Source organism: Vipera berus, assembly GCF_964194415.1.
Source record: "Vipera berus genome assembly, chromosome: 5".
NCBI lineage: Eukaryota > Metazoa > Chordata > Lepidosauria > Squamata > Viperidae > Vipera > Vipera berus.
The window spans coordinates 45,525,774-45,552,551 of record NC_138207.1 but is presented as its reverse complement, the minus strand read 5'-3'; the positions used below and the strand labels follow the sequence as shown (position 1 = coordinate 45,552,551).

The window sequence follows — 26,778 nt, the reverse complement described above, 5'->3', positions numbered from 1 at the left end:
TATTCCTCCAACTGGCTATCCTTGACTCAGCCTAATTGCAATAAGGAACTATGATGGGGTTAAGCAGTTGTGCAGTATCTCCAAACTGGTCCATACTGTAGACTGCTAGTGGCCCACTGAGGCCCACAAGGTTGTCCATCACAGTTTCCCAATGTATTCTAGCCAAGGTCCACTGAAATTCAGTTCCCACTTCTCACACTCACCATCTATCTAGTCAGCTGGCTATACCACAGCCAGATACCAATGCATGCCATGATTCTGGGTTCAGCACCATTCAACTTTTTGACAAAATGGATCAGTGGCTGAAAATTAAGTTTGTTGACGTTTACAAATGATACAATAAGTAACAATATGTATACTAAGACAGTAATGAACAAGTTTCAGTATCTGGAAAGCCACATTGCTGTACCAAGTGGAACTGCAATTTTGCACAAGCAACCCACTAAGAAAAGTGCAAACAGGGAATACAATGAATATCTAACAATGACATTTCACTGCGCTTAGTCTCATAGTAACCTGAAAATTAGTTACTAGAAATTTCTACTGAACAATATTCCTGGCCACGTTAGTGCTAAGATGTAATGACTCGGGGGCACATTAAATAATTCCAGCAGTAATGTTTTGCTATGAATGTTCCTTTAAAATGGTCTGAAAACACGAAGGAGATGGGAAGGCACATAGAATGTAGCCTTGGTGGAGCAGTGGGCTAATGCCTCAAGTAACACCAGCTGCCTGCAATTAGTGCAGGTTTGCATCCCACCAGGCTCAAGGTTGACTCAGCCTTCCATCCTTCCGAGGTAGGTAAAATGAGGACCCAGATTGTTGGGGGCAATTAAGCTGACTTTGTAATAATGCCGCTTGGGAGGGGTGTGAAAGCCCTAATAAGCAGGCATATACATAGAATGAAGGCTACTGCTAAGCTTGTAAGCCGCCCTGAGTCTTCGGAGAAGGGCGGGATATAAATGGAATTAAAATAAAAATAAAAATAAAATAAATATAATCATATTGATTACAAAAATGTGGACTTCCAAGCATTTTAAGATGAAAGTGTTGAGAGGCACGATCCTCACATTTTCCATTTTTTTAGTGATTCAGGTTTACACTGATGTAGTGTTTTCCCCCCAATACTTGATATTTTTCTTTCAAAATAATAATAATAAATAATAATAATAATAATACCTTTATTGTCAAAGTACAACATGTGTACATTGAGGTTAACTGAGCCTCCCACCGTGCTCCCTCCCCCCAACACACAGTGACAACAAACCCTCCATCCTACCACACCATGTGAACCAACTACACCACACACCGGCCTCCCAAGTCAATTCTGCATAAGTTCACAGAGATTATATCCCATTCAAAAGCCTAACAGCCCATGGATAAAAGCTGTTTTTCAGCCTGTTGGTACAGCTGGCTATACTCCTATATCTCCTACCCGATGGTAGGAGAATAAAGAGATACCATCCAGGGTGTGAGTCTGTAAACTTCCTGTCCTAAGGATTGTTTGTGCTGCTAAAAACTTTTTTTGTGCATGCTTAGTCTCTCTAATGTAAGAAGTCATAATCAACAGGTGACTGTTAAAAGGAACGATATTCATTGTACTTAAGCCAAAAGGGCCCTAGACTTTCTCAAGTGGTATGTAGGAAAATACCCAGTTCTGTTAGCTGCCTGAATTAGAGCAGGAAAAACAAAGGTTTTTGTAAACTTACGGTTCTAACAGTTGTCTTCTTTCCCAGGTCTGCAGCATGACAGCCGACTGTGACCAGATTCATGCATATGTGACAGCACCTGCTTCTCCAACATTAACCACCCCTTACCTTTAGGGTTAAAGAGACCACAGCCATTTAAGCTTCAGAAGTGGTATCAACAAATATGAGCTGAGAAAATCTCAGGAAAAAAGTGGAAATGAGAACAGTATATAGGTGGAATGTAAAGATTCCTGTAAGTAGCTTAGCAGGACAGTGTCCTCACTATCTCTGTTACTATCATTGGGGAGAAATATAAAGGAGGGCACACAGGATTTCTTTCCTACTGAACATGCCACTCCATTAATGTGGTCCAAAAGAAGTTAGTGTATGTGTGTGCAACATCGTACTGTACTATATACTCCCTCTGAATTCCTCTCCATCTGTACATTATCCAAATCAGCCCTAGACATACTGGTAATATAAACAGCACCAGCAGGGTTTAGGCTGATGGTCTGAAGTGCAGATAATGGCATAAATCACCTTGTCATTTGTAACCTGTGAATAAATGGGCTTTTGACCCTATTGATATTCTGACTTCGAATCGATTGACAAAAACAGAAGAGTTGACATCAGATCTCTGGGAGAAATAAAATTTAGTTCCTTTGATATATAGCTTAAAGCACATGTAAGAGATGGAGATAAAAGAAAAAAATACAAGTTTTAGTAGATGCCCCCAAAACGTAGCCTTTATGCATCTTCTTGAGATCATTGAATGCTTAGAAGTGGTTTTGAAGTCCGTTTTTCCAGCTGTTTAGCTGGTAAAGATCCAAAAGTAGCACTACTAACATTTCATGGACAGACACTCCTAACAGTGGCAGGTCCACAAATGTATTCCTGAAGAGTTACTGCAATTTTATTGTTCTTCAAGGGAGAGGCAGTATTTGCATGTGAAGTACGGTAAAATGAAAAGATTTATTCTGCCTCTATGGGACACCGTTGCTTCTGTTTATTTTTTTAAAGAGTTCTCTGCTTTTCTGTAATTTAACTTGCTGAATTAAAAATAAATTATACCAAAATAAGTTCATGTAGGATTGGTTTCCTTAATATTGTGATTTATCATTATCTAAAGCCTGTATTTGTCACATCAAAAGCTCATCCACTCTCCAGTGCAAGACGGCTCTAACAATGATATAGTCTCTCATTCCACATAATTTAAAATTGGATGCTGGCAAGAGTCTGGACAACATAAATGTAGCATGTCCAAAAACAAACTTGATTATATGTATTGATTTCAAGACTACCTATCAAAAACGTGTTTAGCTGTGGGGGCATAGTGGAAACTAGCAGAAAAAGCATATTTAGCTTCACACACTAGATAAAAAAACCACCATGCATTGTATTGTATTATATAAAAATATATAAAGATTGTTCTTTGTTGCCGTGTAGTGTTCATCTGGGGTTTTGTACCCCAAATCTGGTACCACTACATTATGACTTAGTGCGATTATGATGCAAAAAGAATCATGACTTTAGACATAACAGGATGGTGGCAGAATACAGAGACCATGGAAGAGTAAATCTGCTAAGATAGTGGATAGCTGCCTTGCACCGTCAGGTTTCATTACAGAAAATACATTTCAGGTAAATCAAGGTATGTTTGGGTAAACAGCCTTGTGGGCTCAAAGGGAATCTTAACACATTAATTTACCCATTGAAATAAAGTTTTCTGGTAGAGAGCACAAAAAGGAAAAAAAATCTGTTCCTGTCTTTTGTCCTCAAGTTCCTAGGAAGAAGCAACAGATTATTTTACATCAAGCACAAGATCACGATACTTCTTTGAAAATATAAACATACAATATTTAAACTTATGTTGGGTTATAAATGGGGAGCTACATGAAGAAATATTTATTTATTCTGCATTGAGGGATAAGGTACAATTATGGTTATAGTCTTAGTTCATGCAAGACTGAGAGCCAGCAGTAATTACAATCTTGCTTCCTGAAAAACCCCATGCAACCCATAACTGCTAGGCCAGTTATTTTTGTATCCGCCCCTGAGGCACTGTCCTTTTGCTTCAGCAGACTCCGGTCAGATGGGGTCAGTTACATAAAGTGCAGAATGTACAGATACAAGGCAGCAAGAAATGGTTGTATTCTTCCATTGTTGAACCAGCTGCTATTAATTCTAGGTGTGCAAACTGACAGCTCACATAGAGAAGGAACAAGTTTTAGTTTCAGTCCCACTGATACACGGATACATAGACACATCAAGAGGCAAGAAGACACTTCTAGGACAATTGCAGTTCCCAGTCTCTCCTGAGCAACAAAGAGGAAGGACAGCGATACCACACTTCGTAAAATGGAAGGAGACAGTTCTTCAGGCTACGAAAGGTTATGTCAACTATTGCATGCAACTGCATGTTAAGTTCTACCTTTTTGTTTTTAATCTCCCAAATCCAAAGACTGATTTGGAATCTAGTAGAGTTAGCAAGAGACAAAATGATTTAGAGGATTCCTTATTTTTTTTTGCATGTATACAATTATCAATTCCCCTCCAGGTAATTTTCCATATATGTGGAAAGATAACAATATTTATTCTTTCTCCTATTCACAATGAGCAGTTTTGGGGAGGAAAGGGGATTTTAAGCATAAAAATGGTAATGTGGAAAAGTTAAGCAGTGCCTCTTTGCCTACCCGTCTTGGCTATTCTTGTGCATAAATTTCCCCTAACAGTGATAGCTTGTGTCTTAAAAGCAGTTAAAATACTATGGAAGTGACATGTATGCAATGTCCAATTTCAGATTTCCTAGATTTTGGTGACTGCTTCATAGATGGACTTAGCGACATAATCCAGGTTATGTGTGGTCAAACCACACATGTTGATACGGCCACTGGCCATCAGGTAGATGTGTTTCTCCTTGATCAGGTATTGTACTTGCTTAACTGGAAAAGGAAAAAGACAAAATGTCAGGAGTTCTCACCAGAAACCTCAAGCAACATTTTCTACATTTCATATTTGACCTAGAAGCATCCACAAGATAGGATATAAAAGGCAAGCTGGCAAGGCCCCTTTTTTTTACCATATCCCTTGGACACTTCATTTGTTCATTAAGAAATAAACAGTGTGGAAAGAAAATATAGTCAACATCTTCCAAGGTGAAACATAAGCCTGTTACTAACTTTCCAAAATGGAGGCATGACAATTCATGGTAAAAGTACAAAACCTGCCAACCCTTCAAATTAGGCCTGGTTGAGAAACAGATGTCTTAGGGAAGAGTCCCTAGTTTCAGAGTACCTTAACAGAATCTAGAAATCCTTTCCCAAACCTTCATTTTTAAGAGCAACAAGGTTTATTTATTTATTTATTTATTTATTTATTTATTTATTTATTTATTTTTGGGACTTATATGCCGCCCTATCTCCCGAAGGACTCAGGGCAGCTAACAACAATAACATACAATAAATACTGAAATTAAGATAAAATTAAAATTAAAGGCCTCTGTACAATAAATTAAAATTAAAATTCAAATAAATTAAAAATTAGAGTTAAAAATTGTAAACATAATTAAAATCCCTGTCAGTCCAGGTCAGCCAGGTGGAAAAGGAGTGTTTTGAGGCCGCGGCGAAAGGACTGGAGATCTGGGGCCATCCGAAGCTCAGGGGGGAGCTGGTTCCACAGGGCTGGCGCTCCCACAGAGAAGGCCCTCCCCCTGGGGGTCGCCAGCCGACATTGTCTAGCCGACGGTACCCTGAGGAGGCCTTCTCTGTGTGAGCGTACTGGGCGATGGGAATTCATTCCTGGCAGCAGATGGTCCTGCAAGTATCCCGGGCGTAAGCCATGTAGGGCTTTAAAGGTAAGTACCAGCACCTTAAATCTCACCCGGAGGGCAACCGGTAACCAATGCAGCTCACGCAGAGGTTAATACAGGGATATTCTGAATCACTTTCTCATGCTTTATATTTTCCCAGGATCAGCACCTGTCCCTTCTCCTTAAGTGCACAGTTAAAATTACTCTGGAGTTCTTCCTCTGGGCACCCTTAATCACCTAGCCCATCCACTTGCCCCATTGTACTCACTGTTGAGGCCAGTAAAGCTAAACATGCCAATCTGCTCTGTAATGTGATGCCAAGGGCCTGGTGTGCCTAGAGCCTCAAGCCGAGACCGGAGTTCTGCCCGCATCTGCAAGACCCGATTTGCCATTGTCTTCACGTTGTCCTTCCTGCCACAGAATGCGAATGACAAAAATGGTGACTCACAAAGCTAAGATTTAATGGCTACTTTTTGTCACATTGTTCTTACCACTCAGCAAAAAGCTCTGGTGTGGTGAGTGTTGTAGCCACAATTCGTGCTCCTTGAGATGGTGGGTTAGACCAAGTAGTACGGACAATCTTTTCCATCTGTGATAGGACACACTTCACGTTATCCGCATCCTTTGCCACAACGGTCAGATTTCCCACTCGTTCATCTGAGGGAAAAGTGCAACCATGAACTGAGAAACCAGTCCTGCTCTTCCCTTAACAGTAGTTCTATATAACCACCTGCATTTCAAAGGAATTGCCCCAAAGTGGCTCATAGTTTAATGCAACATAAAAATACAAAGGAGGGAGGACCCAAAATCTTCCAATTAAATAACAGATCCTATGAATACTCACTGTACAAGCCAAAATTTTTTGAGAAGGATTGGGCACAGAAGAGTTCAAAACCCTCCGACACAAAGAAGCGAACAGCCCAGGCATCTCTATCCAGGCTACCTGAGGCAAAGCCTTGGTAGGCAGAGTCAAAAAATGGGAACAGGAACCGGCGCTGTAAGAATGGAACAGGGAGAGGTGTAGGCTTTAGGCTGCTCCATAATATCCTCGATTGCCTCCTGAAAATGAATCTTCACAGGCTAGTTCTTTGTACTGTGGATTCCTTTGATATCAAGAAGTCAAATGCATGACAAGAATTTTGGAACATAAAATGCATCTGTCTTTTAGTAGTACCAGAAGAGTTAGTACCTTCATAACAGCAGCAATTTGTTTCCACTGCTCCTGAGTGGGGTCTGTGCCAGTGGGATTATGAGCACAAGCATGGAGGATGAAGATGGAAAACTCTGGAGCACTCTGGATAAAGAAAGTAAAAGAACTGGAGTTGCTGAAAGTCAAGCATAAATAGGTCTCCATGTAATCTTGCAGGTAGTATAGTGGTATTAACGTCTTGCTCATAAGTGGGAAATTTACTAACATAAACCTCAGAAGATCAGTAAGGATTAGGGCCAAAGAGAAACCAAAACATACTTTAGAATTTCTCTGCATCAAAATTATTCGGTCTCCTTATCTGCAGAATTCTGGAATTTACCATAGATTTTTGGGGATGGTTGATTGGTAGCATGAACAAGTATAGTTTAAAAATGCTTCAAAAGTACTATGCTTTCTCGGGTTCTGTTTCCAGTACTTGGAATTCATATCTGTAGAAGAGAATCCTGAATGGAATAAAGCAAGTATACTAATCTTTCTGGCATTTGTTCAGTTTAACTATTCTGCAACAATTCAGTGTAATAATGCTTCACTGACCTCTAGAGTAGGCAGCTACTACAAATGATCTACATGGGAAGGTGCTCTATGCCATGCTCACCCTTATCGGGTGTTCTTTTCAAATTGCTATCTAATTGCCCCCACCCTATAGGACAATCTGACGCACCTCCAAATCAGAAAGGAATCCTTGAATGTCCAGACCTCTGTTTGCTGCATCCCAGTAGTGATAGTTCCGGATGTCCTTGAAGCCAGCATCCGTAAAGACAGATTTATGGTTTTCTACGGAAAAAGAAGGTTCAAGCTAGGTTGCCTTATGTGGTCTGTATTAGGGAAGTGTTCCCAAATCCCAGCAATGGCTATGCTGGAAATCATGTGAGCTGACGTCCAAGCATTTGGATACATCACTGGAGAAATAGGGGTTTTTTTTTCCTTTTTGCTCCACTCCAAATCAAAAATATTAGCAGCTTTCTGAACTCACCCCAGGAAGGATCAGAAATATAGACAGGAGTAGCAGTGTTGTTGGTTCCATTATACCACCGTTTCAAAAACTCTGCTCCAATACGGAGAGCTCCAGTGCCCCCCAAGGACTGGACACCTCCCACCTGGAACAGGAAAGAAATACTGAGTTGTAAGGTGACCAATCATCCTTACTTTCAAATTACTAAAAGATCTGATACAATCGAATATCTGTCGAAACCATCTGTTTCAACTACATATGCATTTCTCTCAAAAAATGTGTTTTTAGAACTTATTTTCTAGTGTCAATAAAATCATTTCATTAAAACTGTATTATTTCCTTTTTGTTTGGCAGCTGTATAATCATATTCAGCTGTGTCAAAAATGTAGCTGGGCTGGGTAGTTGATGAACCAATGTTTCGCAGACCTCTAAGAGGTCAACAATGATTGGGCAACAAACATTTCTTTTTCAGCCTCATGCTTACCCTGTTCTCTTTGATGGCTGGGCTATCCTCTCCTAGTGCAATTCGTGAGGAATTGGCACGGAAATCTGGCAAACCCAGAATAGGTAGATATTCATGATTCAAATCAGTGTTCTTGGCAATCATCATTTCTACTTTCCGGACAACTGGCAATACCCATGGCTGTCCTTCATTTGTGCGATAAGCTGAAGGAGAGAATAGAATTAACTTAACAAATGCAAGGTTACATCATCTTCATCATCATCATGGTGGGGGTAAGTGAGAGAGAATGCAAGGCACCCTCTTCTTATTCTAGATTGTTGGTTTTCACTTTAAAATCTTTGAAGAAGAATAGTTGCTGTCATGTAAGACTAACAACAATGCAGGACCAGTTCCACACACTGTTTGGAGAAACATTAAAATAAAGTTTTAATTTAAATTAAATTAAAATTTTAATCTTCATGGAGACTATCAAATTGTTAGGTAAAGGTAAAGGTAAAGGTTCCCCCGCACGTGCGTGCTAGTCGTTTCCGACTCTAGGGGCCGGTGCTCATCTCTGTTTCAAAGCCGAAGAGCCAGCGCTTGTCCGAGGACGTCTCCGTGGTCATGTGGCTGGCATAACTAGACGCCAAAGGCGCACGGAACGCTGTTACCTTCCCACCGTAGTGGTCCCTATTTTTCTACTTGCATTTTTACGTGCTTTCGAACAGCTAGGTTGGCAGAAGCTGGGACGAGTAACAGGCGCTCACTCTGTTACGCGGCACTCGGGATTCGACCCGTCAAACTGCCGACCTTCTGATCGACAAACTCAGCGTCTGTTACAAATAAGAGATCTGGGGAGCTCTAAGTTTATAACTGAGAAGGAGCTTTGGGGCAAAAAAACTGAAATCAAAAAGAAATGTCTTGATTGTTAGAAACAGATTAAAATCACAGGATGCACAATGAAGCAAGTAACAACAGTTGAGAAATATTGCAGGGAATATTAGTACAAAGAGAACTAAAGAAATTGCTTTAAAGTAGATTATTTTAGAATGACTTTTCGGCTATTCTATAATGATCAACAAAAGGATGAAAAAAAATGTGCAGGTTTAATAGAGGCAAAAACTACTGTTTAACAAACTGAGCTGCTCATTCAACTTGGACTTTATTTTCTGGTGCAAAGTCTCCTTTCCCTTTTCTGCAACTCTCAGGCAGTAATCTCTCAAGGCCCTGAAGTTTGGCTCAACCAGTACTTGGACATCAGCCCAGTTCTTCGACAGCCACATCCCAATTAGAGTATCTGGCACTAGAAGTCCACATATACCATAATCATAGCCACCAAAAGCCTCTTCCTCTTTTCTCATTGATGTACATTTGTGTACATACACCAGGGAATTCAAAAAGTCTCCATAACATTGCTGGTTAAATATAACTACCAGTAGCAGTGCTGAATCATAAAGTATACCTGCAAATTTCAGGTGAGAGCTTTACCATGATCCCATCTATATTTAAATCATCTCAAAAGCATAAGCAATACTGTAATCACAATTCTATATCTTTAATTATTATCTATAAAGACCCATTTCCAAGTGGCACAGCCAAAATATATCCCTGATAATAAGTGGTACTGAAAACATCAATAGAATAAGAAAGTTGCATGGAAGATCATACCAAAATGCATAGGTTTTCATAATTAAGAGCCATAAAACTGTGCCTTGAAAATTAGTGTAGGCATTGGGTAAACTAATGCTGGATGCCCTTTATAAAGCAAAGGACGCTAATACTGTCCTCTGTGATCACCGCTTGTTACAAGTCTTCAGGCAAATCAGACCATCCATTACTCATTCTGCAGGATTTTTTAACTCTAATCAATGTATTGCAAATACTTCTCTACTAATATTTCTCAGGAAATCCAACATAAATGAGACCAAAGAAAAATATGGCACAAAAAAGAATGGAAATCATTGGGAAAATGAAGTAGTACCACCAGAGGAAGAAATAATTTTAAAATACTGGAATGTGCAGAGATGGACAGATTAACTACGAGACTGAAAGATAAAGAAACAGAATACTACCAAATCAGGGAGTCATTCTACAAATGGCTAGAGGAAAGAATCAAGGATTAGGAATTGCTTATGTATTAGCGCTTTTGAACCCAGACAACATGCTGGTTGAAAAACTTAACATAAGTAAGAGAAAAACTAATAAAATCTTTATTAAAAAAAGAATGGAAATTACACAAATCCTCATGAGTTACCAGCTTAAGTACTTTGGGTTCTAGTTATCTGGATCAATAATTATCCAGCTCCCATATACTACTGGGAGCCAGTTAGGTATAGAAATTGAGGCACCTTAGCTGGCCCTGCCTTAAGCAGAAAACCAGTTGAGTGACACTGGGCCAGTCCCTCTCTCTCAGTCCTAGGAAGGAGGCAATGGCAAATCCCTCCTAAAATCTTGCTAAGAAAACCACAAGTTGTCCAGCAGTTGCCTGGAATCAACAATGACTTAAAGGCATCCCCACAACGCAAAGCACCCTCTCTTCTATCACTGTACTACGGTGGTACTAATTACTTTTCAAACACAAGAGGAATATATCTCGGTAAATGTACGTGAAGATACCGCAGATTAAAACTCCAAGTGCTTCAGGCCATAAAGAGTGTGAATCGTCAAACCAATATAAATGCCCGTTCGGCGTGAAGAACGAAATGGATGGAGTTTACTCGTAAATTATCGCCTCTTCTTAGGCCCACTTTCAACCGGGACTGAGCTTCCCAAAATGCGGCTACTAAGAACGCATCACCTGTTGGCTGTTTGCTTCATTTGAAAGCGATCAAAGCTCAGCAGGGCCCTACGGTAGAGGTAGGCAACCTCGGCTCTTTTATGACTCATGGACTTCAACTCCCAGAATTCCTGAGTCAGCTACGCTGACTCAGGAATTCTGGGAGTTGAAGTCCATGAGTCATAAAAGAGCCGAGGTTGCCTACCCCTGCCCTACGGGAAACTCGGAGAGGCGATCCTGGATCCTAGGACTCTGCGAAGGACACGAGCCCGTGGGTTTCTAAAGTGGGAAACGTGATCTGGGGGGGACAGAAGAGGCACGTGCGCTCTTCTCCTCTCCCCTCCTTCACTCTCTCACCTCCCACTCCGAGATTGACCTTGCGAGGATCCTCGTCATTGCGAAAATCTTCCGTGAGCTGGAAAACCGCCACTGGGGCAGCCTGGGGAACGGCGGCAAAGACAGATCCTGCTCCGGGAGCCATGGCCGGAGGAGCCCCAAGCAGCGGCGGCACCACCAGCTGCAGCTCCCCAAAGTGCAAACTCGCTGCCCGCCTGGAGGAGACGTTCACCTTCACCGGCGGAGGCGGAGAGAGCCGCCCGCCAATCCGCACCTGCCTTGCTCCTCCACCTTGGCAGGCAAAGGCACTCACGCACCAATCAGGCAGCGGCTCTCGAAGGGGGCCGAGCCTGCGCAGCGAATCGCCCGCGACTTCAGCCTGCCGGCCGGCTCCACCAATCAAATGTTACAAAGAATGGAAGTGGGAAGTTCACCTCGATCGGCGTCCCCTCAGTTGTATAAAGGAATGGCTACGCAACCGTGGGCGGGTGAGGTTGGTTTGCGCTGCGTTGCCTATTGGCGGAGGAGTGAACGGGAGTGACCCGGAAGAGAAAAGATAACCTTTATTGTCTTTTTTTTTTACTGTGGGCACCACGGCACGCATCAAAAATGAAATTTAGTAGCCCGCTCTCAAAGTGAAATACATACATGACATCTAAACATACTATATAAAACAGGTATACACCCACAGCCCTACACATACATAACAAATATTAAATATTGTCCATCTTGAATATATAACGGAAGGAGGAAGCTTGAGAGTTCAGCAAAATGGGCTTGGAAGGTTGTTCGGATTCTTGTGGAGAGGAAGGGGAGGCTTATTTCATCAGAAGGCCCTCCCGAGAGATGGGATCTAACTGTAACTTCTCTGAAGAAGAGAACTTTCATGAGGGAAACAAGGCCAAGTTCACTCAAAAGTGTTTTTTTTTAAAATGGCAACTGGACTGTTGTTTCCTTGAAGAGAAAAACGTTTTGTTTCTCATCCAAGAAATTTCATCAACTGCGATAATGATGAAAAAAGTGATGAACAATGAAAACTGAGAATCTCCTCAGGGGAGGCCAGGTTCACTTTTGACTATGAGTAGCAGGCAAAAAATAGGTTGCAAATGCAACTGAACTGTCAGCAGCAGCAGTCCTCCCATCAGGAAAGGCCATCGCATCCAATCCTTGTCATGTCTCCATTTGAACATCTCAGTGTAATAGTGTTTCTCAAACTTGGCTTAAAATTGCCAAGTTTGGGAACCATTGCCTCTAACAGAACAATCTTGGAAATCAATGTCTATTGAAACAAAATAGTCTTTAACAGCTCCTCAGAAAGTAAATAAGCAATGTATCAATTGAATCTTAAGGCAAGTATTTCAAAGCAAGGGGGCATCCCAACAAAGGACTGCTTTTGAGACTACATCCTCTTGTGGAGTTAAATCACCTGCATCTCTTGTCTGGACACTTAGGCAGATCATACTACAGAGAATTGACTGAAATTCTTTGAATGTTGTAATCCCAGATAACTTCATAAAATATTTCTGAAGTCATTCACATAATATCCAAACTCAAATGAACATAAATTATTTTACCCGCAAAGAAGCATGTCCTAGCAACCTGAGGAGCATTGGCATATCAGTTCTTTCCCTGCAGAGCAAGTCACTGAATAGGCCCACCAGAAAAGAATCTCCCCACGGAATAAGTGTAGAGAAATAAGCACCCTTTGCTGCTTTTATCACCACAGTGCAGGTCTGAACATGGGCTTGTTCTTGAGTTTTGTTGTATTCACTCATCTTTTATCTTTGTTGCTCTAGGCTTCTCTTCAACTGTTTGATTTCCTCACTCAATCCAAGGGACACCCTGCTATTGACTATTGAGAGAGGCTTCTCAAGAACAATTCTATCTAAAATACTAGCCATCTATATGTTGCAAACAGTGACCAGGCACATGAGAGTTCTCCCCATCAAGTCACTATGAAAGTCTCCAAGTGCCTATAAATCTTGTTTTATCAGGTGACAGTGGCAGATCATCCTAACTGGTCTGCCGTGCTTATGGAAATCAAGGATGCTAACAATGTGTGCACCTTTTCCAGGAAATGATCTGACCATGGCATATATCACCTATCCAAATAAATACAGATCTACTAAGTAACCACCTTTATGGCTTGAGGCTGAAAAAACTGAAAACTAGCCAATGATTGCAACAGAGATAATGCAATCCTGAACACATCTGGTCTCCATTCTCAGGGCATAACTGTTGAAGTCCCCCAGTACTATAAGACTGAATCAGCTTAGGAAGGGTCATCAGTGAGGAGCAGGATGGATGGCATACCATCAGCAACCCTAGCTTGTCCCTAAAGATGAAGGTTGTTTACATTCACACACGCTGTCTGAATGTGAATACAGTAAAAATGTAAAAAAAAATTGAATGTGAAAAGACCTGAATAGAATCTATTATCTGATCTCTGCAAAGAAGATTGGAACTACCCTTCTCCCCAGTGCTTTTTTTGTAAAAGAAAAAGGTGCCGGAACTCACACATGTCATACAACCCCACTTGCCTATCCTACAAGGTTCCATCCGAAAAAGGTGCCGGAACTCCGTTCTGAGTGTTCTATGACAAAAAAAGCCCTGCTTCTCCCTGCTTTCAGTATTGTGGATGCCAGAGAACATGGAAGCATATAGCTTTCAGACTCCCAAGCCTATAGCCTACTACAGCCAAGACTCTTCACTTAAGGCCTCCAGGCACCCCTTAGGACAGAAATAGTGTATGTATTCTGAGATTGAGATGGCTAAAATCTTATACAGGGCTTCTATACTTAGACTTTTTCTGTGCTTCCAGGCATGTTCTATTCCTTCCTGGATATCCTGGCCTTCTTCAGTTATCTTGTTCCTCATAGTCCAGTCTTACCTATTTTATTATGGCTTTTTGAAGGGAAGGACAATCTACCAGGCTATATGCTGCTCACCAGCCTCGGTTTTTTTTACTAGCTATCAAATATGACTGAAAGCAAACTCTTGAATACTGGCAGTGTGGTTTTTTCTGGGAAAGCAACAAATTAAAGAAAAGAACCTAATTTTATAACATTTTTAAAAAGCCTCATCAACTCTCATCCACTGGCAGTGAAAAAGGACTGAAACTATCCACTTCTCTTCCTATGATGTCATCATCGGATATTTTCAACAACAACAGGAAGGAGGATTTTTAAGCCTTTTTAAAAGTTTCTCCTCATTATAAAAGTCCATCTGCCCCCAAGATAGACTTGGGTGCAAACCAGACTGTTTTGGTCTCCAGTCTTGATTTCTAATCCATTTCTTGAGCCATGAAGGAAAGATGATATATGCGCTTAAGAAAGACCCAGAGGGAGGCTGCAACCAATTACGAGTAACTTTCAAGAACTAATTTAAACAACAAGTCTCTTATACAGATCACTTCCAGATCAATGCAATGCTCAATAATTTATTCCAATAAATATTGAATCAGTGCATTGTAATGTCTGTTTGAACAACAGTATAAGACTGTTTACTTATGATGTTTTTCTGCATTCAGCTTCATCCTGAAGATGGATGGAAGATTTTAAATAAACGTTGGAAACTTTTTTTTTAACTCCCTCCTCCCCCTCCCCTCTCCCCAACCCTACCCTACCCCCCCCCTCCCCGACTTCCCAGAGCTGAATACAGGGTATAATAATACAAACATAAACTAAAATATGCTAATAACAAAAATAAAACATTAAGTTCTATCGGACTTTAACTTTCCATAGTCATAATATTAATAAAGTAACAAATAACTAATCATACATCATAAAAATCCACTACTTATTCAAATTCTAAATGAAACTTTTTAGTCCCATATTTATTCTGAATATATTCAATCCATCTTCTCCATTCCACAATATATCTCTGTTGCGATTGGTCTTTCAAATATGCTGAAATCTTTGCCATTTCCACCAAGTTGGAAACTTTCAAAGTCCACTCTTCTATAGTCGGCAATTCCTCCTTCTTCCAATATTGTGCAACTAAAAGTCTTGCCGCCGTAATTAGATGCAACATCAACTTAGTGTCTATAACAGTAGTATCTGTAATAATACCCAATAAAAACAATTGCGGAGAAAACTTTATCCTTTTCTTAAATATCTTTTGCATATTCCACCAAATTTTAATCCAAAAGGCTTTAACCTTTTTACAAGTCCACCATATATGAAAATATGTTGCATCCTCACAACCACACCTCCAACATTTGGGCTGGCAGTTCGGATACATACTTGATAATTTTTTAGGGTCTAAGTGCCACCTATAAAGCATTTTATAAAAATTCTCTCTTAAGTTTTGGGCCTGTGTAAATTTTACATTTCTAACCCAAATCTTTTCCCAAGTATCCATTGTTATAACTTCTTAAAAATTCTGGGCCACTTTATCATACAATCTTTAACAAGTTCCGTTTCTGAGTCAATTTCTATCAATGCATTATATATCCTTTTTATATGTGCTTGACCTTGATCTCTAATTTGTTTTACCAAATTTTCATCAGTCATCGAAAAGCCAGCTTTCTGGTCCTCTTTCCATCTTGCCTGTAATTGCCCATACTGGAACCAAGTTTGTACAATCTTTTCTTCTTTTAAAATATTATATGGCTTTAATTGCCATACATTCCTTTCTAGACTTAAAATTTCCTTATATGTAGTCTCATCCTGTTTGAATCCCACATTTATATTTTCTATTGCATGTTTAGGTATTGCCCAAATTGGTATCTTATAATTTAACTTATGTCTATACTTTTTCCAAACTCACAACAGAGCATACCTTAAAATATGTACCTTAAACACATTATCCACCTTCTTATCATACAATAAATATGCATGCCAACCAAATAACAAATCATGACCCTCAAGATTTAATAATCTCCCTTGTGTTAAATTAAACCAGTCACTTATCGATGACAAAGCAGCAGCCTCATAATATAATTTAAAATCAGGCATTTTAAGACCACCTCTTTCACGCGTATCTTGCATTTTCTTAAATTTAACTCGTGGCTTTTTCCCTGCCCAGACAAATTTATTAATTCCTTTTTGCCATTCCTCCAAATTTGAATCCTTTTTAAATATAGGTATCATTTGAAACAAGAACAAAAATTTTGGCAGAACATTCATCTTCACTGCTGCAATTCTTCCCAATAAAGACAATTGTAATTTTTTCCAACTATCTAGTTCTTTTTGTATTTTCCCCATAACATTTCATAATTATTTTTATATAACTTCACATTTGAGGCTGACAGATATATCCCCAAATACTTAATCTTTTTAACTATTTCAAATCCTGTTAGCTCTTCTAGAGCAGCCTTTTGTACTACAGTCATGTTTTTAGACAGTATTTTAGTTTTTTGTGTATTTATCTTGAATCCAGAAACTTTCCCATATAACATTATTATCTCCATCAATTCTACAACTGAATAATGCGGCTGAGTTACTGTAATAACCAGGTCGTCCGCAAACGCCCTCAATCTGTAATCCTGATCTCTTATTTGAATTCCCCTAATTTTATTTGAATCTCGTATTTTAATCAGTGATATTTCCAATGTTAAAACAAACAATAAAGGTGACAGCGGACACCCATGTCTTGTACCCTTTTCAATATTGCATGATTCTGTCAGACTGTTATTTACTATTATACGAGCTGTTTGCTTCTGATATATTGCCCTAATAGGTTGTAAAAAAAATTCCCCAAATTCCATTTTCTCTAATACTTTCATTAAAAATTGCCAGTCCAATTGATCAAAAGCTTTTTCAGCATCCAAAAAGATCAACGCTGTGGGGATCTGATTATTTCTTTCCAAGAATTCCAATAGATCTAACGTTGGAAACTTTTTGTTTTCCTGGCAGATGTTTTACATTGCAAGCAAAAATTCAGCAGGAGTCCCCAGTCTCCCTGAAGAAACTATAAGCAAGAAAACTTCAGCCTCCTGCCTTTCACAAAGAGAAAACAGCCCTGGCACAAAAAGAAGGAAGAAAATTTTTCTCCACTTCCTGATTTCTGTTTTGATTAAGTTTAGGGCTAAAAATGGGGGTTTGAAGAAATAGCTATTTTTGCAAAGAACTGTTTAGAAATGACAAATTAATGATATGAAAAGACTTATGGCTGAAGTGATTTGATGCCAACTTTAATGCCTATATATTTTGTACATTACATATAGAATCCATTTTCGGCCCACTCAGCTTCATTGCTGCTTTGGTTACTTGTCTTTTCTGGGCATTTTTTATTACAGTAAAAATTAATTATGTAAGAAAAAAAATATTAAGAGAAGGAAGGACAGAGAAAAGAAAACCAACAATTCAAAATTGGAACATTCTGGAAAAGTCTGGCATACTCTGTTCCTTTTTTCAGGGGAGGGGGGTGTCATCCTACTCTTAGGATGTTTAGATAGTTTCCAGAAATAAATCAGAAATTGCTTTTGATTTTACTATTCCTTTCCAGAATGGCATGGAAGTTCAGTGTGGTAGAGGAATATAAGAATATAATATAATATTCAAGAGTATAAGCTTTCAAATTCCCTATTCCTAAGTTCATAAACATTATAATACACTTTGTTTTGTTTTGGTTTTTTTAAAAAAAGTGGGTTTAGATAGTGCTCATCTTAAAGATTATGTGAAGAACTTTATTACTGTAATGTTGACAGCAAATGTCATTGTAATATATATTAGATTTTATTGCATTTAATAATTCTGCATTGGCTCATGTTGATATTGCTCTGGTATATTGATTATAGTGCTTTGAAATTGAAAAACTAATTATAAAATAATTAGTTTTAATAGAAGAGAATGTATGTAGCTCAGGATTGATCTGGGGAGTCTTTATTGTTCTCTGAGCTTGGTTGTTTCTTTGCAGATGTTCCAATACTCAACTAAGGAACATAATAAGTGCATCTCTGAAAGCAAACAACCAAGCTCAGAGAGCAACAAGGACTCCAAAATAATTAGTTTCTTGAAGGTTGTGAGACTGGGAATTCTCCCAATTATGTGTTGGGGAATAAGTTTTAGATTAGGTAAACCCTCCATAAAGAATTCTATTTTTGAAACACTACCCATGCCAATCACTTCCCACATATCAATAACCTTTTGGAGCCAGAGAGCTTTTGACAAAATTCCTCACAAAAATGCAGTATTATAAGACAAGAGCTTTATTACAAATAATAACTGATTAAAGATTACAAAGCTCAGTTCAAATATTGCAACAGACAAATGTAAACAATGTCCATGCATTTATATTGTCTATGAAAGCCATCTGGAAAACTCTGGGCCAGTCCAACCCAATCAACCCACCTCACAGGGTTGTTGTGGGGAAAATAAGAAGAGGAACGATGTATTGATTATATGTACACCGCCTTGCGTTGCTTTTAAAATTAATAAAGGTGGGAGATATATATATATATATATATATATATATATATATATATATATATATATATATATATATATATATATATATATATATATATATATATATATATATATATATATATATATATATATATATATATATATATATATATATATATATATATATATATATATATATATATATATATATATATATATATATTTCTCTATGCTCCTCAGTACAGCTACTTGAATGTAGCCACTTGGAGGTGCTGCTGTACCACTTTTGTTGGATCAGGACTAGTAACCTCTAAGAGTTGAGTTAAACAGATTTTCTATTATAGAAAGCTTAAAGAGCTTTCATAATCTGGATGCTAACAGTTCATTCTCAAAATACAAGGCAGGAAATCTGGGAAAGGTCTCTTATGGTTAGCCATAACTTTTTGAATGACACCTAATAAATGGATCACAATGGTATTTAGATCAGCTTCCAAGATGCTGCTGCAAAGTGTTGCTTTTGTTTGAAGTAAAGCAAGAATAATTACAGTCAAGCTTTTCTCTGTATTGACACCTGAGTTCTGAATCCCAAACATTCCCCTTGCACTCTGTCTTCCAGCTTAAAACAATTGTACTTATCTGAATCTTCCTGGTACTTAAATGTGAAGGTGTTTTATTTTAGAAATGTATGATAGACTGTTATTTTAGTGTGATTGTTGCTGTGGTTTTCTTATTTTAAATTGCTCTGGAAGCTTCAAGTGAAGAGCTGCTAATAAGCACCCAAAATAAATAAGTAACATTATCAAGTGATTAATTTGCCATCTATGACAAACACAATTCTTGCTTGTAGATGTTTAGATAATGCTTAGAATTCTTAGGGCTGTAAAAATCAGTCACCATTATTTTGCAATCCTATGTGTATTTATTCACAGTCATGCTGTGTTCTAAAAGTGTGTTGAAGATTGCAGCCTTAACAAACAAAATTGCTTACATCATAATATATCAGAATAAAAGTTAGGAAAGTATTAATTGTTGAAGGGTATATCCAAATTCCACTGGATTGGCCTCTATCAGCTATTTTAATTGCCAGTTATATCCATAACCTGATATATTTGATTGGCCTGCAGCTTTCTGATTTACAGCTGCTGATTTCTACAAATCCCAAATTATATAAGACTTTTAAGCTATGTAAAAAGTTCAAACATTTAAAGTTTAAATTTCAAAAACCAACTTTTCTTCTTGTGCTCAGAAATCTGTAAAAGTATTTAAGCATTAGCAATGATTATTGAGTTAGTTTACTAAAAGAAAGATAATACTCCACCCTCAAGGTCCCCACCCACTGCACTTTAATCTTGAACAGGTACACAAAAGCAATCCTGGAAAAGTATGCAAAAAGAGAAAATGTAGAAAGGGGCCTTGAGGCACCCCTGTCCCTTCATCCTCAGACTATGATTGATGCAGAGAAATGACCTGCCATTCAACATAAAACTCACACACCTGAATCAAGTGTGAGAGAGACTCTCCTCCCCCACTCCTTGCACAGCCCTGTCCCACAGCAAGGCCCCAGCAGAGACCCATGTTTATGTTTTTACATCAACCATGGAGGCCTTGGAGAAAAAGGACTCCCCACAAAGAATGTAGAGAGGCTTGAGAGTTGGGTGTGGGTGTAAATATATCTGTTCTTGGGTCTTCCTTTCTCTAGAAGAAAAAAAAACAACAAGTCATCCTAGACATATACTGCTATGCCTCAAATTCTGACAACTGAGCCCTTTACGAAACAAAATGGTGAGTTTTGCCCCATTTTACTACTTTCATGGCCACAATTGTTAAGTGAATCACTGCAGTTGTTCAGTTAGTACCATGGTTGTTAAGTGACTCTAGCTTCCCCATTGACTTTGCTTGTCAGAAGGTTGCAAAAGAGGATCACATGACCCCAGGACACTGCAAGAGTCGTAAATATGAGTCAGTTGCCAAGCATCTGAATTTTGATTAGATGACCTTGGGGATGCTGCAATGGTCATAGTGAGAAAAACCGGCCATAAGTGACTTTTTTCATTGCCGTTGTAATTTTGAACCAAGGAATGGTTGTATGTCAAGGACCACCTGTACTTTGTTAAGCTTCTTAGCAAAGTTTACCGTTGTTGTATCTGTCACTCTGCCTGAGATTTTAGGGAAAGTTAGCTAATCAATAGCAACAGGGAGCAGCCATGGGCCAGTTCCTCAAGCTCCCCTAGCTCAGCAGAGTTAACTCCCCCATGACAGTGAAAAGGTAGAATAATGAGCTCAGGTTGCCACCCTTCCCTTGCCACAAATGAGAGAACAAAGCGCTGCCATTTAGAGCAGGCAAAAGGGAGAGGGGATAGGGAGCTGAACCATTATAGTATCAAAGCAGAGGTCATTCTTCCTGAACACATTAAAGTTTGCTGTCATGGCATTGCAGAAGGAAATAAGTGATGATTCCAGATCAAGAAGTGACCTGTGTTCTTCCTGCCTATATGTTGGTTCTTCTCAAGAACATCTCCAGCAGATGCAAAGCTATGCATTTTTACCATAAGTGTTTCCTATGCTTACTAAATAGTTTCCTGTCCTAATTAGTGGCAGTTAGATAATTATAGACTGACTCTAGACTGAAGTTTTACATTGGAGGAAGGAGAAAAATTAGATTGTAGTAGTACTATGTCAGTTATTCCAATACATAGCAAAGCAATCCTGTTGTGTTGTACTGTATAGACTTTCTACTAAAAGAAATCCTGGCTTTGCTTCCCCATCCCCCATCCCCTGATGGCATAACCCACTTGCTTCAGTATTACTTGCACTCCCTATCATCTTCGGCAACTGTGTTGCATCAGAGACGTGATCATGTTAACATTCTTCTGATGGTAACTGTTCTCTGGTAGACAAGTCCAGACTAGGGAAAGAGTGGACTGTTTTCATTCTCGGGCCCCAAGGTCAGGTCAAGAAACTTTCTAGGTCATGTTTCTCAGATTAGCTGATTTATAAAAGTTGATCCAGATCTCCCTCATTAACTCTTCATTCTCCTGCACACACTAGCCCAAGATTCATATGCAGGCTAGAATTGAAAAGAATATCATGTCCTTATGGGGGATAAAGTGAAGCCTTTAGAAACATGATATTGTGATGTTGGAAGATCATTGAGAAGATCAGTAAGTAGACCCCTACTTATTTACATTTCCACATTCTATTCAGTCTTTCAACTGTAATAATATTTTTTCTCTATTGTTCTACATAACTTTCAGAGTGTAAAATTCCAAGGATGCAGAGTAGCTCAGTGTAACCTGGAATCTGAACAAACATGTGAACAAGTATTACAGTCCATATACTATATGAGGCTTTCTATCTCTTGTTAGTTAAGTACAAAAGATAAGAAATGGGTAATACAATTCAGAAAAAGTATTAGGCATCCAGATTAAGAGATGAATCCTCCCATGTGTACCAAGCATATACAACTGGACAGAATATATTAAATTTAATGCTCTAAGTAGTCAAGCAATATTACTTGCCACCTGATATTTGTGTACCATACAAGACAGAAAAAACAGAGATTTTAGCAATCTCCAAGGTGTTTGGAAATTATTGTATTACAGCAGTTCTAACAAAACCTCAATTACAGCAGACAGGTATTTTTCACTATTCTACATCTATGCTGTTCCAGATTGCTGTCACTACAAAACAGGCAATTCTAAAGATGAAAGGCAATTCTATAAGATAAAATATGTCAGAGAGTCAATGCAGAGTTGCTGAGGAATTTGGTCAATTTATATTCCAATCCTAATAATGACAGTGCAACCTAAAAAATCTTCAGTTCCCTGGTCCAATACGCAGATAGACATTACAACGGGGAATGGATTGTTATATGCTTATCATTTGGATATTAATATACAAACTGGCAGTAGGCAGTGACAACTAACATGTTAATCTGAGGCTTGCCTCTTTAACTTTTTTCCTTTTTGTTTCACGAGGAATAACTGCGCCAAGTGGAAAGAAACTGTTCTAACTTACTGTTGTAACTGGCTCATGAACTTTCAGAATGTCATCACCACAAGAAAACCTAAGAGTGACAAAAAATCATGGCATGTCATCTTCCTAGAGACAAATATATGGATAGGAAAATGTCTGCCTTGTATCAGGCTCATTTGTGGCCAAATTGATGTCGGCATGCTGGCTTCTTTAGAGCTACTTACAGTTTTTTGGATAACAAAAACAGGGGGGGGGGTAAATAAAGGGGAGCCCTTGGACCACCTCATAAGAGAATAAGTATTTTTTATAAGAATGTTTATATAGAATTTTAAACATTCTGCACATTGAAAAAACAGAACAAATGGACTTCACTGTAAACACAGGTGAAAATTTCACCGACTGGACTGGGATGAGCCATCTGTTTTAATTGTTGATTTTTAGGAAAGAATAATGTGGTCAAAATTTACTGTTTTGATTGGCTACAGAATATGGCTATGTTTCTGTCCTTGGATGGGTCTAGTCAGTGGAGTCAAAAGTATGATTGGAGAGAATTCACATGGAAGAGAATATTTGTCACTTAAGGTTGAACTGTGGGATCCTTGGTGCTCTCTGAGCTTGATTGTTTTCTTGCAGACATTTCATTAACAAATTAGGTAATGAGGATGAGATTAACACCAAGATTAACACTGGGCCAACTAAGAAGTAAACAATACCCCAATTAAGGAACTACCAACTCAGACAAACAAGCTAACAGTTAACAACACTCCCTCCAACACTGATAGGGCAAGCCACCACTATATAAAAAGAGAGCAATGTCCCCTCTCTTTTAGCACTGATGACGTTACCTAGTTTGGTAATGAAACATCTGCAAGAAAACAAGCTCAGAGAGCACCAAGAAATCCACACAAAATTCAAAATTTCACAGAGGGCTCCTGGAAGCTGGGAGATGAAGCAGGATAGTGATGCTCATAATCCTTAGTGGAAGCATTAGATTGGAGGAAGTTGATACAGCCTGAAACAGGAGTGTCAAACTGGTGGCCCATGGGCCAGATGTGTCATGCGTTAAGCCATGCCCACCCCAGCTCCGCAAAGGCAAAAAACATGGTGATACATCACAATACGTCACGTGAGGTGATTGAGTTTGACACCCATGGCCTAAAAGGTCTTGTAACATATAGAAAATAACAGAAAAAAAGTAATTGTTTCATTTTTGGATATAGTTATCATTCTTCTAGCGTTGATGATTTTTTTCCATTCTCAGGACTGGAGAGGTGGGATTTTTTGAGGATCATATCTATCAGACAGTACTATGCTGACCAGTCTATGATACTGTTCTCCTATCCTTTCCTCCCGTTTCATCATCCGTTCTCGTCTTACTGAATCTGCCGTAATTTTGAGTGCTTGCCCATTTAGACTAGAGATCTTCATTCATCCAGCATGGAGCCCTGTGCATGGAAACTATTCTGAAAATAATCTAAACTATAATTTATTCCCAGTGCTTACCACTATCATTTGCCTTTTTGAGACCTTGGAAGCTTAAAAAAAGACCTTTACCCATCATTTAGGAAACTTCCTTCTAAGCCTTAGAGAAGGGGTCTTCAAACTCGGCCCTTTTATGACTCATGGACTTCAACTCCCAGAATTCCTCAGCCAGGCACACTGGCTGAGGAATTCTGGGAGTTGAAGTCCATGAGTCATAAAAGGGCCGAGTTTGAAGACCTCTGCCTTAGAGTCTAAAGAATGAAGAGTTTCACAGAAATATTCCCCTAATGTTCCAGGCCATTTCTTCAGAATCACTAGTACAATTATGGGCCAGTGTGTATGGACGAAAGAAAGAGCGGTCTCCATTTTCCTAGATTCTTCATTAATCCATTTTTGTTCCCAGACAAGAACCAGAAATCCAAAGATGGCAAAGCTCCAGCATGTTTACATTCCTCTGCCTGAAAATATTTTTTTTGTAAGAAAAGAAGTAGATGGGGAAAATAAAAATCTGCTTCAGCAGAAACTGATCATTTGATGAAGATATGAATCACCCTGCTGATTGGTTCTGAAGCTGTAGCAATCTTGATAGCCTTCATTGTAAACCATGCATTGTTAACGTGTTCATTTATACCAATTGGAAATTTGTTTTCACTTAGGTACATCAGGGTCAATCAAAGGTATATGTGAAGCATTATTAAAGGATTATAAATATGATTTAATTACAGGGGATTTTTTTTTACTATAAAAGTGATAGTGGATTTGACTCATCAGATATTAATAATTCAGGCTAGCCTGGCACAAAACAAGGATAAGTTTAGAGCTATAAAATTTGGGCATTGTTGATGGAATCCATCAATCTAAAGTGTCAGCTGGTGTTCAACTGTTTTATAAGCATTGTAGAAGAACTAGGCAACACTAAATATGCTTTACTAGTTACAGCATCCACCTTATAATGGAGAAAATGTAATGGATTGAAAACTCTGCTCAGCCCCAAAATTGGTTGGGAGCAAATTTTTATCCCTCAGCCTAATTTAAATAAAAATATTGGTGGAAATCTAAAAAAAAGTTAAGACCAAATTATTAGTCAAAACCTTTTAGAATTAAAGTGGGAAATGAATACATCCCCTAAGATATATAGAAATAGATAGATAAACAGATAGATAAAATGTTTTCATTTTCTACAAGACTGAAAAATAGAAAAATCACAAATATAACAAATTATAATGCCCTTAGGCATTGCCTTAATATTGTTAAGTTTCTTGGTTAAGACTTCAATTATTATTCAATTATTATTATACTTAGATTGTGAATTTAACCACAGAATCATCCTCATCATTATCGATAGGCAGGCAAAAATGCCAAATCCAGTCTGAACATCTAATTGTGCGATGAACCACAATGACAATAATAGTACCTCTAACAACATAAACAGCCTATTCCGGATCCTTGGGAAAGACTCAATAGGTAGACAAAAATGCCAAATCCAATTTGAACATCTGGCTGACTGTGTGAAGAACCATCACCATCAATATCATCATCACAGAGGAATGACCAACTGTTATACTGTAGAAACTTATCTAGAAGGTGAGAAATTGGATAATACAATACAAAAGTTTACAGAATCAGGTTCACATGGAAGTAGATCCAGCAGGGAAGAATTTTAGGCAAAGATTTTTGTGTTCCACTATATGCATACAAGAGTCAGAGTGAGAAAAAAATGCAGATGAGCAAAATGCTGAAAGGACCAGATACAGCAGGATGTTGTAGAATGACTGCAGATATAAGCATTTGGCAAGCCAGAAAGTTAATGGACAGATAAAGAAAAAATGATAATTGCCATGCAAGCCTGCTGTGGGTCTCAAAATTTGTCTGTCATCAAATTAAGGGGATGATGGATCAAATACTTCAAGACTTACAAAAGTTGTTGAGGAGGAGATATGGGGAGCTTGGTGGCAACCAGCCTCTGGGGCTGAAAACCACAAGCAATCAACAGGATTTCCTCCCCTCCTTTGTTACATTATTATAGGGAGCCAATTAATTATGTCTTCAGCTTTGCCATACTGGCTACTTAAATGAAAAGATTGCCTTTTTTTTGGTATTGCCTTCTTAGACTTGATTTGATGGATAGATAATATGATAAAGTGAGCAGCCAAAAATATTCCTTAGTTCTTCCATACATTAGATTTAAATTTTCTTAAAAGCACCTAAGTCTATGCACTGCAATTCTAAATTTATACTCATTCATTGCTTTGCATAAACCTAACTACCGTATACATATCTATATCTGGGTTCCTGTGATATCCTCCATAACAATCATCTTACCAAAGAATAGATTCTCCATTTCTGTGGCTATCCACCTTCATAATGCATTCAGGTTTTCTGGGCATCTTGAATCTCTTCTGTTTCTGTATTTCCTTGACAGAGCATTGGGCTCCTGAACACTGTAGGGTTAACAATATCTATTTGCTGAATAGTTTGTTCACCACAGAGACATGTTCCAAAACTAGTGGTGATTCATCCAAACTTGATCTAATCCCTTCTGTTATCTGTAGGCACAAGTTTTGTTTCATCAACTAATACAGTTCCTATATCTGCCATATCTAATATAGGGAAATTTTCTTTATTCTTGAGGCTTTTGATGTATAGAAAAAAAATGTGTATCAACAAAAAGGGTGAGGAAAAATAGCAACTCTTTCCTTTCTATTCACTTAGAAATACAACTTGGTGCATTCGTGCCAAAAAGAGATTACATTTTCA

General features: G+C 38.5%; 1 protein-coding gene across 1 annotated transcript; it reads right to left on the bottom strand.

The window, feature by feature from the left end:
• Positions 1–2,324: 2,324 nt before the first annotated feature.
• Positions 2,325–11,496, bottom strand: GOT1 (glutamic-oxaloacetic transaminase 1). Its single transcript, XM_081329655.1, has 9 exons — positions 11,234–11,496; positions 8,143–8,324; positions 7,680–7,803; positions 7,368–7,480; positions 6,686–6,790; positions 6,341–6,491; positions 5,988–6,153; positions 5,765–5,907; positions 2,325–4,630 (listed from the first exon to the last, which is right to left on the bottom strand). Exons 1-9 carry the CDS (start codon positions 11,355–11,357, stop codon positions 4,494–4,496), a joined length of 1,245 nt encoding a protein of 414 aa, XP_081185781.1. The 5' UTR covers positions 11,358–11,496; the 3' UTR covers positions 2,325–4,493.
• Positions 11,497–26,778: the final 15,282 nt, after the last annotated feature.

Bases quoted from the DNA above. Each gene is read 5' to 3' on its own strand.
- GOT1 (XM_081329655.1), bottom strand. From the start codon at position 11,357: ATGGCTCCCGGAGCAGGATCTGTCTTTGCCGCCGTTCCCCAGGCTGCC. The intron at 8,325-11,233 runs GTGAGAGAGTGA...TCTCTCCTTCAG, and splicing joins GGTCAATCTCGGAGTGGGAG to CTTATCGCACAAATGAAGGA. The intron at 6,154-6,340 runs GTGAGTATTCAT...CTTTTCCCTCAG, and splicing joins AAAAAATTTTGGCTTGTACA to ATGAACGAGTGGGAAATCTG.